Source organism: Artibeus jamaicensis, unplaced genomic scaffold, assembly GCF_021234435.1.
Source record: "Artibeus jamaicensis isolate MK-2021 breed Jamaican fruit bat unplaced genomic scaffold, CSHL_Jam_final scaffold_537, whole genome shotgun sequence".
In the NCBI taxonomy this organism is placed as follows: domain Eukaryota; kingdom Metazoa; phylum Chordata; class Mammalia; order Chiroptera; family Phyllostomidae; genus Artibeus; species Artibeus jamaicensis.
In genome coordinates this window covers 44,939,975-44,958,821 of record NW_026522047.1, presented here as the reverse complement: position 1 = coordinate 44,958,821, position 18,847 = coordinate 44,939,975, and the positions used below count along the sequence as shown (strand labels likewise).

Here is an 18,847-nt window from a genome sequence, read left to right as displayed (position 1 = left end):
CCTTTGTGTATGTGCTTCTTGCCTGGAGACTGGGGATGCCAGGGGCGTCCCTGAATTGTGGGATGGGGGTGGGCAACGCATATTCATCCTTCAACCGAGGTCATACTTTACCTAGGCCAGCCCCCCTGTCTCCACCGCCGTCGTCTGGGAACTTTCCTCACCGACCACGGTTAGTTCCCCTCATAGCCGCAAGAGGGCGCTTGTAAACTTCTAAGTCAGATCCTGACTCTTACTCAGAAACCTCCCAGGCTTCCCATCTGGTTAAGTCAAGTCCTTAAGGCAACTCCCCAGCCTAGTCTGATCTGAGCTAACCATCTCGACACCTACCAGCCCTCACCTCCTTGCTCTTCCTGGACACACCAGGCACACTCCCACTTTAGGGCTTTTGCGTCTGTAGTGCCCTTGACCTGGCAAGCTTTTCCTTAGATATCCCCATGGCTCCTTCACGTCCGTACCTTTAGGTTTCTAATCAGTGTCACCAACTCAGACTGGCCCTCCCTGACCTCTGTATTCAACGGCCTTCCTTTCCCAATAGACTATCCCGTTTTATCCGGTCCTTATCGTTTACCGCTCTTTAAAGATTTAATTAATGTCCTCGTCTGCCCTAAACGGCAACATGTTCTCCAGTTGGGCACCTACTACACAGGAGGTGTTCAATAAATGTTTGAATGAAGGTCTCTGTAAGAGCCACCTCCCAAATTCAACCACGTGGCAGCTGCGGCGTGAACGTTCGTCCTCGCCTTTGCACTTATTGCTAGGGTTGGCTCAATCTGAGCCGAAACGGTAACTTTTCCTCACCCACCTTCATTTCAATAAAGCTTAAGATAGCTTATTGCTTAAAGCTATCTTAAATTATTTAGGTGCTTGAATGTGCGCGCCTTAATATTGGGAACGGTTCCTGTACGTGATGAGTGAATGAATGAAATAAAACGCTCCACGCCCTGTAACGGCGAATAAATTCTTACCGCGTGGCTGAATGGAGGAACCCTGGACTGGGCAGCCCCCACCCTACCTCTTTTCTCTCATGGAGTTGCCGAGGTCCCAGAGCAGCCTGCGCTACCCTACACCTGACCTTTCTCTCTCGGATCAGTTAAACGGACCCGCTCTCCCGCCCGCCAGGCGCATTTGAAAAACCGAAAACCCCGCCATTGCTGGCGGTCTACCAATCCCCGTGGATCGGCCAATCAGGAGCGGCACCGCCCACGGCGGAGCGCAAACCCTCCTTGGCAACGCATAGCCATTGGCTGCACTGAACGTGTGGGTTGAGCGCCGCAAGGTCGGGCGCCGGGCAACCCTGTAGAGCTACAAAGTAGCGAGTTCATAAGAAAACAAATCTGCCGCGTTCAGGGGCGGGGCCTAGAGCGTGCTGTCTCCGCCCCCTAGCGGATTGCTCTGCGGCCGCGTCGGTCTTGAGGCTCAGAAGAGACCCCGCCCGTAGAGGAAGAGGGAGGGTAAGTTGGGCGGAGACCGGGCCCCCTGCGGGCCTCGGAGGGTTGGGCCGGGTTCCCAGCCCCTAGCAACCTGCGGGCTGACAGAGGGGAGGAGCCGGCCGGGAAGGTGGGGGTCGCGCTGGAGCCCCAGAGTGGCTAGCCGGGCCGGCAGCCTAGCGCTGGCTGGGCACTCAGAGGGAGGGCTATTTGGGCCAGTATCCGCGGTTTTCCCCATCCTGACCGCGCCGGGGTGGGGCGGGGGGGCTTCTCAGGCCATCAGTGTCGACATGCTGCTGGAGGAGGTCTGTGCCGGCGACCGGCTAAGCGGAGCCGCGGCCCGGGGCGACGTGCTGGAGGTGCGCCGCCTTCTGTCCCGTGAGCTGGTGCACCCAGACGTCTTGAACCGCTTCGGCAAGACAGCGCTGCAGGTGAGGCCGGTCTGTTCAGCAGCAAGGCCGGAACGGCAGAGCCAGGAGAGAACTGAGCTTTATCACTTCAAGGAGCCCCTTCCCCAAAGTCTCCTGGCTCTGGTGGTGGTTGACTGGGATCCTGTCCTCCATTTCTGGGCTGACGTTGCTCCTTGAGGTCCCCTTTAGTTTTGTGGGTGGTGGATGAGGGAAGGGAAGGCTTTCCATCTCTAGAGAATTCCTTGTTCTTTGGGTGCCGGGGATTCGGTTTTTCTGGGAAGGTTCTTATTCCATGAATGAGGGCTCAGTTTCTTTGGGTACCATTTTCACGGGGACGGCTCTGGTTTCTTTGGGCTTCTATGGGGACCAGAGACGGGGAATCCGATCGCTGATAGGAGGGATTCGTGTCTTCAGGGCGTTCTTATTGTCTAGTGGGTTCCATGAGAGGTATCCAGTTTCTGGGGGCGGGGGGGGGGTGATGTCGGGTGTTTTCAGATTCTTGGTGTATGGGGGGGGGGTTCTACTGGGAGAACAGTTACAGATTGCATGGTAGTACCCTATTCTTTGGGAGTCATTTTAGTGGAGAACCCCATTGAGGGGTTCAGGTGCTCGGGGGAACATTACAATTATATGAAAGGGGCTATTTATCGGAGAAGGAGTTTCAGGCTCCCTGGGCATCTCCTTTCCCTTGAGGGGACTGTTTTCTCTTGGGGGTAGGGGACAGTTCTCATTTTGAGACCATTTTCTTGGAGGTTTTTGTTTCCTGGTGATTTCCTACATCTGAAGGGGTGTGGTCCTCTGGTTCTTTGGAGAGGGTCTTAGGTTCTTTGAAAGAAAGTTTGTATGAGGGCTATTCCTAAGGAGGTGTCTTATCCTTAAGGGGTTACCAGTTTCTTGGTGGGGTTGCTCTTCCTAGGAGACCTTGTTCTCTAGGGGCTTGGGTTCTCTGGGCTTTTTCTATTCTCCAGATAACTTCTTCTCTGATGTTCCCTATTTCTGAATGACCCCTCTTTTCATTGATGTCTTTTCCTGGAATCCCTCACTTGAGGACACCCTTCTTTCACTCTGCCCCCGCACAGGTCATGATGTTTGGCAGCCCCATCATCGCCCTGGAGCTCCTGAAGCAAGGTGCCAGCCCCAATGTTCAGGATGCCTCAGGCACCACTCCGGCCCATGATGCAGCCCGCACTGGATTCCTCGACACTCTGAAGGTTTTGGTAGAGCATGGTGCTGATGTCAACATGCCTGATAACACCGGGGCGCTCCCCATCCATCTGGCCGTGAGAGAGGGCCACGCAGCTGTGGTCAGCTTCCTAGCTGCTGAGTCTGATCTCTATCACAGGGATACCAGAGGGCTCACACCCCTGGAGCTGGCACAGGGAAGAGGGGCTCAGGATCTTATGGACATACTGCAGGGGCACATGGTGGCACCACTGTGACCCAGGGCCACCTACTGCAGCAACAGGACCCAGCTGGGTTCTATCTCAAAAGAGGAGGAAAGAAACACTTTCTCTTTTTGCTCTTTCTGCCCACTGCCAAACTGGAGGGACACCAGTTTGTGGCTTGTTGGTATTGATCTCTTGGGTTTGTGTGTTTAAGGGGCATTTCTCATTTGTTTTTTCCTATTGTGTGTTTGGTGAGAAGGACTCCTGTAGGCAACAGCCACCTAAACGGTTCAGTTTCCTCCACGCCCTAGACTACTGGGGCAGCTGATGAGTCTGAAGGGCAGGGCATTTAAAGCCTGAGCCCTAGAGTGAGGTCATTGCTTCCAGGGCTTCTGGAACCTGGCAACTTTGGCTGACTGTACCCAGAGAGAAACCTCAAGGTGCACACTGCTTTTGAGCATGGGGGGTGGGGGGAATTCCAAATGAATAAAAGGGTAGTATGAGTTCATTCATATTTTGTTGGAAGCTTGTTTTCCAGTCTCTTCTTGTACAGCATTAAGAAAAAAAGATTCTATTTATTAATCTTTGTGGAAAGAAGTTGTGTGATAATTTAATGTTTTACCCATTAAATTAATTCTTGTGCGTGATCAAAGTGCTGGTGGCTTGTGATTTTTGAGTCTGCGGTGGAGAGTCACACGTCCAGGATATTTGCGGGGGTGGGCACCAGGGTCGCAGATCATGGATGCTTCGGAATAGGGAAGAGAGCAGTAATTCCCAGGGCTCCAGGAGTGAGTGAGTTGGGTGGGGCAGCGGTTTGCACTGTCGGAACGGAAGGGAGGCAGGAAACCGCGAGTGGAGAAAGGGCCCCCAGATGTCAGCTGGGTTCGGGTAGCCCTGGGGTGGGGTGGGCGGTGGCTGAAGCCTTCCCTCCAGAGGCGTGACCGTGGGCGTGTACTGCGGTCTGGAGGCTCAAGAGATTCCGGAAAAATGCGAAGGCGGGGTTAGGCGAGGTTCGAGAAGCTCCTCCCCCTTTAAAGTTCCCGTCTGGCGTTGGGCGGAGGCTTGGAGCAGTACGCTCGTGGGGGCCGTACGCGTGCGCAGTGGGCCGCAGGGCCGCCATGCCGGAGTCGCGCGGATCTTCTCCATTGCGGGTAAACGCGGCGTTTGCAGCGAGGTACAGCCGCTACCGGGAACGCGAGGAGCTGCAACGGCGTGAGTGCGGGGCTCATGCTTGCGGGCCGTCGACGCTTCTAGGCCATCGGGAAGTGGGGGTTGGTATGGTCCCCCCATTCTGATCTGGGGGCCTCCCATCTGTGCCCGCAGTGAAAGATCGATACCGGGACCGAGATGGTGGAGAGGACTCCAGCTCCGAGTCTGACTCCAGCGACGAGCGGGTGGTGAGCTTCCTCACCCTGGCTCCGGACGTATGGGAGGCATTCAAGGCCGCCACCATATTCTAACCCCAACTACTGCAGTCGGCTAGTGCTCAAACCCATCGCTTCCGATCCTCCGCCCCCCAGTCCCATGAGTAGCAGACAGGTGCCCTCCTGATTCCCAGGGGGTGGCCAAATCCACTCCTTCCCCCGCTATGGATCCACCTGTTCATCCTGCTGTGTTTGGTGTGACCCCTTTCTCCCCCTTTTTACCTTCCAAGAGTCTAACTGTTTCCTACTCTTTCCCCAAGTGGGGCATCTGCCACACGGGGCACCCAGCGTCTCCCCACATCAGCCACATCATCTTCCCACCTCACTGTGCAGCCCAGTCCTTCCCGCTGTCTGCCATGGGCCATCTCTTCCACCTGCCCCTTGTCAATCCCAGGTCCTCAGGAAGTATCTGCCCTTTGTCTGCTACCCTCCTCTGCTTCAGGTCCTGTACTTAATATGCATGGCCCTTCCTCCCTTCTCTCCCTGTTTGACACCCCCTCACAGCCCCTGCCTCTCCCTAGTGAGATCCCCTTTCATTCCATCTAATTGTACACCCATCTCTCCACCCTAATTCCCATACCCTCTCAGCCCACGTACTGCAGTTGCTTACTGCCTTCCACCGCTCTCACCACCTTCCTTCTGACATCTGTTCTCAATCCTTTTCTTGCCCTAGGAATTTGACCCTCAGCAGGAGCGAGACTTTTACAGGACACTCTCTCTGTTGAAGAAGAAGGATCCTTGCATTTATCAGAAGGATGCCACCTTCTACCAGGGAACAGGTCTCGGGCTGCTCCTCTCTAAGGCTGAGGTTCCTCATGGCCTTATCATCTGTTGTGACTATTTAATGAGTCATTTTATATCAAAAGTGCTTAGCAGAGTATCTTAGATTATTACCTGTTGATGCTAATAACCGTCTGTCTCGTACTGTTCAGAGCGTGAGGTACTCACTGTTAATCCCTACCGGGCACTACCAGGTGTCAGCTAGTATGATAACTGTTGTACATCTGGAACTGGTGGCTTGGGGACATGAAGCCTTTGTTTGACCCTGGCCTAGCCCAGTGGATTCTCTGCCTGGGGAAAGAAGGACGTTGCGGTTTTTGGTAATGGCAAATGTCTTTTGGTGATTCTGCAGGAACACCCTCAGAGAGTGAGGAGGAGCTGGCAGCCAAGAAGCAAAAGAAGGTGCAGCCCATGTACCTGAAGGACTATGAGAGGAAGGTTATCCTGGAGAAAGAAGGGTGAGGAGGAGAAGGCCCGCCACATATGATCCCCTGCCCCACCTTTCCAGAGCCAGTGGGTGCATGGGGGTCTTTGGGGCAGAGGTGGGAAGAAGCCAATGACTCACCAGAATTGAGGGAATGCCAGACAGCGGTTTCCTCCATGATGGCCTGCACCCCATTGGCACCCCCACCTGCTGCTTGTAACTGCCCCTCACTGCACTGGGACAGACAGACTGTGGGGAGTCTGTTTTGAAGCTCCAATCCTTCCTTGCACAGCAAATACGTTGATGAGGAGAATTCAGACGGGGAGACCTCCAATGAGAGACTTCAGGTGGGTGGGCTGGGGGCCAGGGGTGCTGTGGGGGGCCCTGGGGCTGGGCCTGAGGCCCACAGTACCCTGTCTTGAGCAGGTCTCATCGAACAGTTATGTAGAAGAACAGCAACAGCTCAAGGAAAGGTGAGTTGGGCCAGTGAGTGGACAGATTCATAGGAGTTGAGGCTCTGTGTTTAGATGGGTCTAGTTCAAACTCTCACTAATGGTTGTGTGCCCTGCAGCACATTACTTGCTCTCTCCATGCCTGTTTCCTGATCTGTTAAGTGGGGTTAATAATGTCCTCTGTGTCCTAGACTACTCTGAGCTTGTCAGAGAGAACTCAGGGCTTAGTGAATAGGGTTAATGTTGGGGCAGTGGACAGGGGCCTGGCTGTTTTGAGACTTACTCTCCTGTGGGCAGCTTCCGAGCATTCGTGGAGGACAGTGAAGATGAGGATAGCGCTGGGGAAGGTGGGTCCAGGTTGCTGCAGAAACGCGCTAAAACCAAGGAGGAGAAGGTAGGTGCTGGGGCCTCCGCTGGATGAGGGCTATTGGCAGATGGGCAGCTCCTGGGCTCCTGCAGACCCTCCATGCTGGCCTTCCCCCAGGCCCAGGAGGATGCTGACTACATTGAATGGCTGAAGGGGCAGAAGGAGATTCAGAATCCTGAGACCCTACGAGACTTGGTGAGTTTCCACGCGTGGTTGCTGAAGGGACTACACTGCTTTTCCTGCCTTCATCCACCCTGTTTCCAGAACTCAGCCTTAAAAGGGTAGCTAAGAGCACAGACTGTGAAGATGGCTGGGCCCCTCTCTGGGCCTCAGTTTGTGCATCTGTGAAGTGGGAATTATGCCCTTCCCCTATGTCACAGGCCAGCTGTGAATTTTCAGTTATTTGAATCCACTTGATGCCCACGTCCACCCTCCTTCCTGCCTCTGAGTGTCTAACCTGGCTCCTGGCACCCCTTCACTCCCAGACTCACCTTAAGGAATACTGGAACAACCCAGAACTGGATGAGGGAGAGCAGTTCCTTCGGGATTATATTCTCAGCAAGCGTTACAAGGAAGAGGGAGATGAGGAGGAAGAAGAAGAAGAGGAGGAGGAGGAGGAGGAAGAAAGGTGAGCAGCCGTGTTTTCACTGGAGGCCTGGAGCCAACCCTGGCTAGAAAGCAAGGGCACCAGTGTTTGCTTTTTCACACAGATGGTAGTAGAGTTTGTCACCTGTGAGGATGAGCTGTGGAATGTGGGCTTTGGAGCTAGGGGTACTAGTTCAAATCCTCACCCTGCTGCTAGACTTCCCCATCTATACAGCTGGGGTAACAGTGGCACCTACCATAGAGTTCTTGGGAGGATTGAATGTGTTAATACTGCTCATACACAGGAGTTCCTCTGACCCCGCCCTGCTCTTTCTCGTCCCTCAGGGTCCCAGGCCCCCCGGTCCAACTATCTGTGGACGACTCCTCAGATGAGGGGGAGCTGTTTCTGAAGAAGCAGGAGGAATTTGAGCACAAGTACAATTTCCGCTTCGAGGAGCCAGACTCGGCCTTGGTAGGTTGCTAAGGCTGAGACTTGGGAGGAGCCAGCCTATGACAGCCACACCGAGAGAGTCCAGAGTCATCTCTTTGGCCCACAGGTCAAGACCTACCCTCGGAGCATTGCATCCTCCGTGCGCCGCAAGGACGAGCGCAGGAAGGAGAAGAGGGAGGAGATGCGGGAGCGAAAGAGGAGGGTGAGTGTGAGGGGTGGTGGGTTCAGGAGGGCCCCGGCCTGTGGAGAGAATCCATACCCTTTCTCTTCATCTGGTGTGCCACCCACAGGAGAAAGCAAAGAAGCAGGAGGAACTTAAGCAGCTGAAGAACCTGAAAAGGAAGGAGATTCTGGCCAAGCTGCAGAAGCTGAGACAGGTCACAGGCAATGAAACAGTGGGCTTTGAGGAACAGGACCTTGAGGACGACTTTGACCCTACCCGGCATGACCAGCTCATGCAGGTATGGTCCCCACACTTGGGCCCAGCCATGCAGCCAAGTGCTTGGGATCGGGGCTCTGGAATCAGTGTGTTTCTTGGCTGTGTAGCCTGTCTGAGCCTTTGTCCCTGTTTGTAAAGAGGGTCTAACCATCACCTCTACCACAGAGCTGTTGTAAGGGTAGCTTGAGAGGAATACGCATAGAAGTTTAGTTGGTAAGTGCTCAAGAAACAGTGAGTCACTGTATTTCCTTTAAACTCATTTATTGCACCGTTAATATTTATTGTTGTGTTTTTGGGAATGTAACATCAGGCCATAGAAACAGGTGATGCAGGTTGTGTGGGGAGCAGTGGGGACCATGGGAGCCCCAAAGAGGCCACTGACCAGCCTAGGAAGTCAGGGAGGGGGACTGAGGGTGTATGGGTAGGCCATGTGAAAACCAGATTGGGGTTGCTATGTAGTTAGAGTTTAGCTTTCACTTTTTAGAAGCTTCTCAGCCCTGAGCTTCTTCAGCTTCTCTGTAGAAAGGAGGTATTTTCTGTCTTCAGGTGCTTGTGCAGATGCAAGATATAGCCAGTATTGAGCATATAGTAGGTGCTCAGCAAATGATGTTTAGCAGTCTCCACCTTTGGCAGGCCCAGCACTGGGGTTTCAGCCCTCTTGGAGCTCATGGAGTGGTGAGAACAAGTCTAACACTCACTGATCACCCACTGTTTGCCAAGCACCAGGCAGCCTGCGTTCTCAGAGCACCTAGTCTAGTGGCAGGCACGTAACCATATGGGAGCAACCTGTAAGGTTCTGAGTGGTGATGGAGACATGTAGGAGAATGTGGGGTCTTAGAGGAGTCCTCTGGTTGGCTTTGTCAGGCCCATGTCAGGAGCTGGGTCCTGAGAGAGTGCAAGGGGGCCATGTAAAGCACAGGAGTAGAGCTGTTGGGGAGGGGTTGGACCCCACCCACCCACCATCCCTGCCCCTGGCCCTGCAGAAATACTTCGGGGACGAGTACTACGGCACAATGGAGGAGGAGAAGCCACGATTTGAGGAAGAGGAAGGGCTTGAAGGTGAAGTAACTGGGCAGGGGTGAGAGTGCCGGGCCTAAAGCCTGAGGTCCCATCCTGAGCCCCCCGGCCCATCCCTGCCTGTCTGTCCTCTGGAACCAGATGACTGGAACTGGGACACGTGGACTGGCCTGGAGCATGGTGGGAACTGGAGCCAGCAGGAGCTGCACTGTGAGGATCCAGACTTCAATGTAGGTGCTATTGGGAGGGGGTAAGGGGTTGCCTTGGAGGGTCCCATGGGCCATGAGGGCTGGTCTGACGTGCTTGTGTTGGCAGATGGATGCTGACTATGATCCCAGCCACCCTCAGAAAAGGAAGTATGAGGCCCCCTTAACAGGCAAGAAGAAGCGCAAGTCCCCTTTTGCTGCAGCTGTGGGGAAGGAGAAGCCTGTGTACAACCCCGGTGAGGCCTGGGTGGGCATGTGGTGGGTGGGCAGGGGCTCTGCAGGGCCAGCACACCCCAGTAGCCTGGCCCTCTGCTCACACAGGGGACAAGACTTTCGAGGAGTACCTGGATGAGTATTACCGGCTGGACTATGAGGACATTATCGATGACCTACCCTGTCGATTCAAGTACCGCACTGTGGTGCCCTGTGACTTCGGGCTCAGCACTGAAGAGGTAGGGCCCCAGGTGGACATGGGACACTGGGAGGCACCCAAGAGGCAAGAGGGAGCACAGAGCCAGAGGTTGTTGCCACACGACCTGTCTCCACATACCAAAAATGACAGGAATAGTGCTAATGAGAGTACTGATATTTCCTGCCTCAAAGGGTTTCTGTGAGACTGGAGGACTTCCAACAGCCCCTTGTAAATATTGCAGTTGACCCTTGAACAACGTGAGGGTTAGGTCACCAACCCTTGTCCATTCAACAATCTGTGTATAATTTTTGATTCCCCAAAAATCCAACTAAGAGTTTTCCCTTCATAGCTGCAGTTTCAAATCCATGGATTTGACCTTTGCAGATGCAGAAAGCTGACTGTAATAACAGCCTACTTTTGACTGGAGCCTTACTGATACACAGCTGATTAACATATATTCTGTATGTTATACATATTATATACTATGTCCTTACAAGAAAGTAGAGGAAAAAACGTTAGGAAAATTATAAGGAAAATACATTCATTGTATTTTTTGAAAAAAGTCCGCACACACACCACACACGTGTGTGTGGTGTGTGTGTATATATATGAACTCATGCAGTTCAAACCCATCTTGCTCAGGGGTCAGCTGTACCTTTCATTCTGTTACTATATGTTGGAGCTAGGTGGCCATTAAGACTGGTGGGCTCTGGAACCAGATGGTCTGGGTTCAAATCCTGCCTTAGCCACTTGCCAACTGTGACCTTGGACATGTGACTCAAGGCGCCGTGCCTCAGTTTCCTATCTGTAAAACAGGCTTAATAACAGCCCTTCCTCATGGCTGTGGAGGTGAAATAATGTGTGGCTCTTTACGCGGCACTTGGCCTTTAGCCATCCTGGGTGGCTGTGGGTGCTTGATCGTCCCCAGTCGGCAAAAATAGCTGATTTTTACTGAGCTTCTGCCATCTGCAGTCACTCGTTCTTGACCACCTTTCAGTAGGTTCTGAGGGGATGCTCACTGCATAAATGAGGAACCTGCAGGCCGGGGGCAGGAGCCTGGAGGTTGAGAACCTGGGCCTGGTCTGTAACTAGCAAATCTAATGATGGGCATAGAGACCTCTGCCCTGAGGCTGCTGGGACTGAGGGGTGTATGGATGAGGGCTCCAGGGCCCTGGAATCTGAAATCAGCCCCTTCCTGGCTGCGTGACGTGGGGCAAGGAACCCCTTTCTGAACCTGTTTCCCTGTCTGATGTCCTCTGCGGACAGTGTGGATTGGCCTCCACGGGCCTCAGTTCTCTCCCACCATCAGGATGTCCCTGCTGGGTAGTAATGGCATTACCCTGCTTTGACTGGTGAGGTGACTAAGGCTTAGAGTCAGGGTGCCCCCAGGACTTGCACAGCAGGACCCCACTGTCCCTTCCCATACAGATCCTTGCTGCTGATGACAAGGAGCTGAACCGGTGGTGCTCCCTGAAGAAGACCTGCATGTATAGGTGACGGGGTGGGGCTGGGCCAGGTGTAAGGGAGGAGGGGCAGGCAGACATGCATGGGCACCTCCCAGAGCACCCAGTGATAGGTGTGTCTGCTGGGTGCCCAAAGGTCGGAGCAAGAGGAGCTGCAGGACAAGAGGGCGTACAGCCAGAAGGCCCAGAACTTGTGGAAAAAGAGGCAGATATTCAAATCAATCTGCCCAGAGGAGTGAGTATTGCTTGCCAAAGGGAGGGCAAGCTGGGGAGCCCACTGGGCCTGGGTTGAGGTCTTGCTCTGTCAGCCATTTGCTGCATGACCTTGGACTGGGGCCTCCCATCTGAGACCTGAGTTCAAAACCTGACTGGGCTACAGCTGTGTGACTTTGGACAGGTCACTTCCCTTCTCTGAACCGCTTTCCTCATTTATAAAACAGGGTTAAAGATGGCTCATTTCTTGTTGGGTTTTTTGAGGATTAAGTGAATAAATTCATGTGAAGTGCTTAAAACATAGTAAATTCTACATAGCTGTTGTATCATGTTGTTATTTCCTGGTCTCCAGAGCAGGGATGGTAGTTCTTGGAGTTGATTTAAAGCTGGAATGAGTTAACAATATGAGTAGCTTAGTGTAAACACAGGTTAAGATACCAGAATTATCAGCAACACAATCCAGCCTCAGGGTCCAGCAGAAAAACCCCAGTGCTTATGTGGGACCGGGTGTGAATTCCAGGCATGCCTCTGAATTGCTGCGTTGCCATCTCTCTGAGCCTCTCCTTTCCTTAGCTTTAAAATGGGGGATGTGCACCCGGGAAGGGGCCTCATTGTGCCTGGCCTGAGTCCCATCTTTCCTCCCCCAGGACAGAGACACCCACAGAAGCCACAAGGAAGCCACAGAGAGACAAAGCCGGCCCACAGGGACAGCTGCTGTCACCTGATGGGGCCTGCAGGAAGCAGCCCCAGCCTGAGAGCCCCCCAGCACAGAAGGAGGCCTCCTCCGTGGCGCTTGCTGAGAAGCCAGGCCCCCAGAGGCGGAAGAGGGTCAAGGAGTCTCGTCTCCTGGGCCCCACAGTGAAGCTTGGAGGACAGGAGTTCAGCCACCAGAGACTGCAGGCCTTTGGTCTCAATCCAAAACGGATGCACTTCCGCCTGCTGGGCCGGCAACAGAGGAAGCAGCGGAGGCCCAAGAGTGGCCCCTGAGCTTGATGCAGCCAGCAAGGGCCTGCATGTTCCTTTCCTTTAATCAAGCCCCTGGATGCATTCCCCCTGTTAACTGTATAGACTCACATCTCCCTGTGGGCAACAAAGAACTCCCATCTTAACAGATGTGGAAGCTGAGGGCTACTTAACAACCTCCCCAGGAGACTTGGACACCTCACCTTGAGATTGCACCCCGAGTCCCATCTCTCAAATGCTGGGTCCAGGCAGAGCTGAGGTCAAGTCAGACGGCTTTATTAGCCCCGAGCAGCTATAGTTGCCATGCCACCAGGCCTTGGCAGGACAGGGGCTTTGAAGACCAGTGAGGGGCACAGGCGGTCCAGTGCAAACTACAGTACATGAGTCAGGCCCTGAGTGGGTGCCTGGGAGCCTGCCTATTGTCCCTCCCTCCTGCCCTGCTCGGGGCCCAGCGGGCAGGAAGCAGGCCTATAGGCTCTGGCCCCAGCCTGGAGGTTTCCTGTGCTGGTCTCAGCTGCACTCATCAGTGGGGTAAGAGGAGGGAAGTACCATCACCATCAGAGTTCAAGCTCCCACGCCCAGTGTGACATAAATAAAAAAATAAATAATGTTTCTCCTATCTTCTCCCCCACCCCACCCCTTTTATAAAAACACAAAGTCCTCAGAACTCGGGCGCTTGGCCTTGAGGAGCCGCCCAGTGCGGGGGAGCTGCAGGGTTGGCTGGGGGAGCTGGGAGCAGAGGCTGTCTAGGCTGTGGTCCTGAGCATGGCCCTCAGCCAGGGTGAACATGGGGTACCGCTCTGTCGTCGAGGAGGAGCTGAGAACCTGGTGGGAGGAAGGAGACAGCCGCTCAGCCCCCAAAGCAGTAACCAGTTACTGATCCTGAGGGCAGTTATCCTAGGGCAATGATCCAGGCCAGCCAATCAGCACTCTGTTACCCAGGACAGCCACAGGCTCAGTGATGAGCATGTGACCCAGTGCAGGCAATGAAAGGTGGCCCTAGGATTTTATTGTGTGTTTGGAACATGGGGCTTCCTTTCCACTAAACTGGCAGTGCCCAGAGGCTGACCGTCAACCCTTACCACCATACGGGTAAAGCCCTGATGAGAGAATAAAGCCAAGAGACAGGGAAGGTCCTGCCACTTGAGCTCCCAAATGTAGCTGTTCCCCAAAGCAGCACAGCCCCTAACTTTTCATATTACACCCCCTTTTACGGTCTACTCTGAGCTAGGCTTTCGTAACTCGTGGGCAGGAGGATAACATAACTGACAACCTGGCCTGGAAGCAATGTCCCCAGGTCTGCTGGCCTCAAGGCCTATTCCTCTCCCACTCCAGCCCTGCATCTCTTCCCTTACCCTCTGCCACTTTCTCACCCTGGTCAGCTCTGAGCACAGTGTCTCAAACTCCTTCCTGTCTCCAGCATAGAACCCCACAGTACAGCTTGGGTCCATCTTGGCGAAGGCCATCTTGCGGGGTGAGGTGCAATGGAAGGACTAAGGAAGACAAAGGAGGCAGCTCAGGGGGCTCCAGCTCCCTCCACATGCCCCGGGCCCCATCCTATGGGTCCCAGCTCACCTCCAGGGGGAAGTCAGCCTGGCTGACATCCACAGCAGGCTGGCAGTAGTGGGGGTCCAGGTAGAGCAGGAAGTCATCTGCAGGGGAGGAGGTGTAAGCAGGGGTGGGGAAGGGTAAGGTGAGGCAGGATGGAGACGCATGAGGCATGCCTACCCTGGTAGCCGATGAAGTACAGCGAGTGCCGTGGCTTGCCCCCCATAATGCCCAGGCACAGCTCTGAACGCAGAAGCTCCTGCAGGGAAGACAGTGGACAAAGGTGAGGACTCAGGGCAGGTGCTGTCAGACAGTTCCTCAACAAATGCTTAACAAACACCCTGTGTGTGTGAGCCCAGGCCTATGCTGGGCCCTGGGGAACAGCCATGACAAAGATAGACATTGCCTTATGGAGTAGACGTGTGGTAGACAAACGAGAAGATGAGTTATGTCGTTGTGTCAGGAAGTGATTACACTGGGAAAAGGACAAAGTAGGGGAGGGGGCTTTGAAAGTCTAAGTAAGAGAGTCAAGAAAGGCCTCCCTGGGAGGTAATGTTTCAGCAAAGATGAAACATGGTCAGAAACATGGTCAGCATCTCGGGAAAGAGCAAGTGCGAAGTCCGGAGGCAGGTGTATTCTGAGAACGGTAAGGAGGCCCTGGTGGCTGCAGCAGAGCAAGTGAGGAGAGTGGGGTCAGATGAAGTGCAGGAAGGGACAGGATGTGGGGTTCTGTGGGCTGCGGGGAGATCTCTGGCCTTTGGTCTGAATGTAAACACACCAGGGTCTTTCCAGCCTCGCCGTTCCCTTTGCCTGGAACGCTCCTCCTCTGGCTCTTCACTGCCCCTGGCAGGAGAGGGGCCCTCTTAGGCTCTGCAGCCACCCCCACCTGCCCTCCACCATTAGTTTGCATTCCTTTTTATTTGTTTGTTTGTTTGTTTGTTTGTTTGTTTTTAGAGAGAGGGGAAGGGAAGGAGAAAGAGTGGGAGAGAAACATCAATGTGTGGTTGCCTCTCATGTGTCCTGGCCTGCAACCCAGGCATGTGCCCTGGCTGGAAATCGAACCAGCAACCCTTTGTTTCACAGGCCCATGCTCAATCCACTGAGCTACACCAGCCAGGGCTTTTTTTTAAATATTAATAATAAGTTTGCGTTCCTTTACAGTCCAGGTTGTAACTCCAAAGGTGTCTATTTGGTTCCACATTCACTGCCTGTCATTTGAGTGTTCTCTCCCAGAAGGCACATGTTTTTGCCTGTTCGCTTCTGAACCTCCAGCAGCTAGGAGACTGCTTGGCACATACCAGGTGCCCTGTAACTACTGGATAAACAAATGAAGGAACAAAGGAGGCATGTATACCTAACCCAAGCTGAAAAACCCTGGAGAGCTCCTGGGGGAGGGATGGTGAATCTGGCTGAACTTACCTTCACGCAGGGCACATACACAGGGTTGAGGGTCTCGCCACCCAGCCGTACGGGCACCAAGATGACCACAGACTTCCACTCAGCTGCAGGGTCCGGCCTCGCCACTAGGCGTGCCACATCCGCTTTGTACACTGGAAGGACAGGATGGCAGGTCATCTTCTCATCGCCCTTCAAACTTCAGAGTATGGCCTCCCATCCCTGGGGACCAACCTCACCCAAGCAAACGTGGGGGTGATACTCCCATTGTCGGTAGAGAAAGAAGTCTTTCCAGAGCCCCCAAATTCCCTCAGAAAACCATGGAGCCCCAATTTTCAGAGAACAACCAAGACCCTGAGAGCTGGATGAAGAACACACAGCTGGGAGGGGGGGGGCGGATCCCCCTTCCCAGGCCTGACCCGCTCTCACTGACTCCGTGTCCGGGTTTGCCGGGATGGACACAGGAGCACAGAGCAGTCCCCAACTGAATGGCCCTGTGTGTCCCTCCCCTTCAGATCCAATCCACTGCTGTCCATTCTTCCTCCTCCCTTGCTGGTGCCCAGAAAAGCAGATTCAACCCTTTTTGGAGACACAGCTGCTATGATCTGAAAGCTTGTTGAAATCCTAATTCTAAGGTGATCGTGTGGGAGGTGATTAAGTCATTGAGGGTGGATCCCTCAAGAATGGGATTAGTGCCCTCATAAAAGAGGTACCCCCCTCCAGTTTTTAAAACTATGTATAGTGACGTTAACTAGATTTATTGTGGTAATCATTTCAAGTGTACAGGGTGGAGCAAAAGTAGGGTTACAGTTGTGAGTACATGAAACAGAGTTTATTCTTGTATTATATTATTTCCATATGAACAACCATAAACCTACTTTTGCCCCACCCTGTACACAAATATCAAATCATAATGCTGTATACCTGAAATAGTTATAGACCAATTACACCTGAATGGGGAAAATAAAAATGACACCCCAGGGAGCTTGCCTGCTCATCCTGCCACGTGAGGACACAGCAAAGTGAACTGGGGAATGAGCTCCCACCAGACACTGAGCCTGCTGCACCTTATGTCCTTTATTCTGTCACCTGGGAAGAAGCCCCTGAAGTCTCCACTCCTGGATCTAGACAGTGGAGGGGTCTTGAGCATCTCTCCCAGTGGAGGCCATGAATCTGACCAGGCCTTGTTTCAGCCTCCGAAAAAGGTGGGTCCTAAGAAGCAGCGGCCTGCTCAGGATGACAACCCCATGACCTTGGTTATGAGAAACCTTACCTGTACAGTCCTGAGAAACGTACACCACCAGGTGGGTGACCTCTGAGCAGCTCTCCACAGCTTTCCTGGGGCCAAGAAGAAAGGCTTGAGTTCCTTGGGGTACCCAGTAGCTCCCATGTCCCCTGCTGTGGCCCTCACCTGAGTATATGTGCCACAAGAGATGGCCCATACCAGTCACCTGCCTTCTTGCCTGAGCTCTGCCCGAGCTCCACCAGCTGGTGTAGGCCGAAGGGGGCCTGAGGGTGGTCGGCGAACCAGGACACAATCTGCCGATGCCGACGTTCCTGCTCCAGCTCGGGGCCATGCTGGGCCCAGCGTGGGGACATACAGTGGGCAGGCCCATGGTACTGGTTGGGAGAGGCCAACCCTGGTGGCTCAGGAGGGCCCAGGCCCACACCCTTGGCCCAGCTCCAGTCTGGTGGGGATAGAATACATTGTCAACCAGTGCCACTGCATGGGGTCACAGTTCTCATTTACTCATGCTTGATGCACAATTCTAATGCTCCTGAGACCCCCCCATGTTTTAACAATTTTCACATTTTTGCAACTTATAAACTGCACTAACTCCCCCTTACTTTAAAACTTACTTTATACACAATGGTAATATGAATTTAAACTTTAGTTACAAGCAATTCTAACACTTCTGACCTATGTGGTAGGCTCATATTCCCAGTGTGCCCTTCCCCCTCCACCCCTCACCTCTGGGCAGGAAATGCAGCAGGAGGCCCTGTGCCAACATCATCTGCCCACTTCGCAACATGCAGCCCCAGCCGCAGTCTGAAGTCAGGCAGCCACCAGCAAAGGGTGGGAAGTCCCGGCGGTATGTGAGCCACAGGCGAGACACAAAGTCCCTTTGGAAACGCTGGATGTCACCTATAAGAGCAGGCTTGTCAACTCCACCAGAAACACCCCTGGGGCCTCACCCAACCTTGGCCTGGGGCCACCAGCTCACCCTCACTCTCAAAGCAGTATCGGCGGCCACAGAGGTGGACACTGGAGATCTTGCTAAACCTGGTCTGGCTTTTGACTGACCAACCTGTGGAGACACGGGGCAGCGAGAAGTCAGATGGATCCTAACATAATAGGACAGCAACAGCATTGTCCCCCATCTGTGAAATGGGGACCACCCAACTCCCCATCTCTGGAGTGGCACTGGAGAATGCATTCCATATCCTCTTAGATGGAAGTGGAGACCCTAGGACAGCCACACCAGTGTTGGCCATCAATTCAGGATGAATTAATAAGGCAGTTCTGATTCTCGTACCCGTTCTTGCAAAAGGGAAAAATGGGCACACAGGGAAGTAAAAAGGCTTGTTCAAAGTAACACCGGGAAGAGCTGGATTTGAAAACATTCCCTGTAAGACCTGTCACAGACAGCCCTGGGCAGGGCAGGGCGGGGGACCCACAGGTGATTCACAGAACAAATGGTGGAATACTCGGAATATACGGCAGAGTCTGGTTCCTTGACTCCCACCGACCTCTAAGCCCCCTGCCTTGCGGAACCCTCAGCTCACTGACACCCCAGAACCCGCATCCTGGGCCGAGCCCTTCTTACCGTACTTGACGTTGTTCCAGGCAGTCAGCAACTTTGCCTTAAATTTGTCCACTTCGTCCGGCTCCCCGGAGGCGGCCCCGGAAGAACCCAGAGCGTGGCCGCTGGCCCCGGAGGGTGCCAGGCCGTTGGGGTCCGGGACTCTGGGACTCCGCGTCCTGCGGCCCTCGGGGCGGCGCACGTCATCAGGGCTCCCGCTCCTGTACTGCGCCGCGGCCGGCGACACGGAGTTCATGGGCGCGCCGGGCAGACGGACCGAAGGCCCAGGTAGGGGCCGCGAGCCAATGCCCCAGGGTCCAGGATGTGTCCGGGACACCAGCGCCCTGAAGGCGCTACTCCGCCCCCGACGCAGCGACCGGGACCCGGGACCGGACGCGGGACGCTCTCACCACCGTCGCCGCCATTTTAGCTGCCCTGGCCCGGGAGGAAGGCGGGCGTGACACTCGCGGACGCCCCGCCCCAGTCCCCCGCCTTCCCTCCTGTCCCAGTCCGGGTGGCCGCACTGGGGACTCCACAGGCGGAGGAACCCCAGGACCCCCACGCCCGGTCCTCCAGCTGCCGCCTTATCTTGGCACCCAGGCCTGGCAAGCCCCCGCAGGCCCTTATCGGAGGCCCCAGAGCAGGGAAGCCCCGCCCCCGCCCTGCCCCGCCTCCGCCAGCG

The 18,847-nt window shown here is 54.3% G+C and overlaps 3 protein-coding genes across 5 annotated transcripts; 2 read left to right on the top strand and 1 right to left on the bottom strand.

Moving 5' to 3' along the window:
• The first annotated feature begins 1,365 nt into the window (after positions 1-1,365).
• On the top strand, positions 1,366-3,877 carry CDKN2D (cyclin dependent kinase inhibitor 2D). 2 transcript variants are annotated; one of them, XM_037153966.2, is made up of 3 exons: positions 1,366-1,451; positions 1,703-1,858; positions 2,917-3,877. In XM_037153966.2, exons 2-3 carry the CDS (start codon positions 1,718-1,720, stop codon positions 3,274-3,276), a joined length of 501 nt encoding a protein of 166 aa, XP_037009861.1. In that variant the 5' UTR covers positions 1,366-1,451; positions 1,703-1,717; the 3' UTR covers positions 3,277-3,877. The 2 variants fall into 2 exon arrangements, with proteins under 2 accessions (XP_037009861.1, XP_037009860.1); XM_037153965.2 differs by lacking the exon at positions 1,366-1,451 and having other exon boundaries at positions 1,478-1,858.
• A 411-nt stretch (positions 3,878-4,288) lies between these two features.
• KRI1 (KRI1 homolog) lies at positions 4,289-13,037 on the top strand. The gene is made up of 19 exons (XM_037153937.2): positions 4,289-4,434; positions 4,546-4,619; positions 5,320-5,425; positions 5,779-5,884; positions 6,143-6,197; positions 6,277-6,323; positions 6,600-6,696; positions 6,787-6,864; positions 7,155-7,297; positions 7,600-7,726; positions 7,812-7,907; positions 7,996-8,166; positions 9,128-9,203; positions 9,303-9,391; positions 9,477-9,603; positions 9,689-9,819; positions 11,208-11,272; positions 11,379-11,477; positions 12,103-13,037. The coding sequence occupies exons 1-19, from the start codon at positions 4,341-4,343 to the stop codon at positions 12,440-12,442; spliced, it is 2,121 nt and encodes a 706-aa protein (XP_037009832.2). The 5' UTR covers positions 4,289-4,340; the 3' UTR covers positions 12,443-13,037.
• Positions 12,674-18,771, bottom strand: ATG4D (autophagy related 4D cysteine peptidase). 2 transcript variants are annotated; one of them, XM_037153938.2, is made up of 10 exons: positions 18,190-18,766; positions 17,587-17,670; positions 17,334-17,507; positions 16,773-17,049; positions 16,635-16,699; positions 15,386-15,516; positions 14,147-14,225; positions 13,994-14,070; positions 13,792-13,911; positions 12,674-13,243 (listed from the first exon to the last, which is right to left on the bottom strand). In XM_037153938.2, exons 1-10 carry the CDS (start codon positions 18,419-18,421, stop codon positions 13,061-13,063), a joined length of 1,422 nt encoding a protein of 473 aa, XP_037009833.2. In that variant the 5' UTR covers positions 18,422-18,766; the 3' UTR covers positions 12,674-13,060. The 2 variants fall into 2 exon arrangements, with proteins under 2 accessions (XP_037009833.2, XP_037009834.2); XM_037153939.2 differs by lacking the exon at positions 13,792-13,911 and having other exon boundaries at positions 18,190-18,771.
• Between the last annotated feature and the right edge of the window lie 76 nt (positions 18,772-18,847).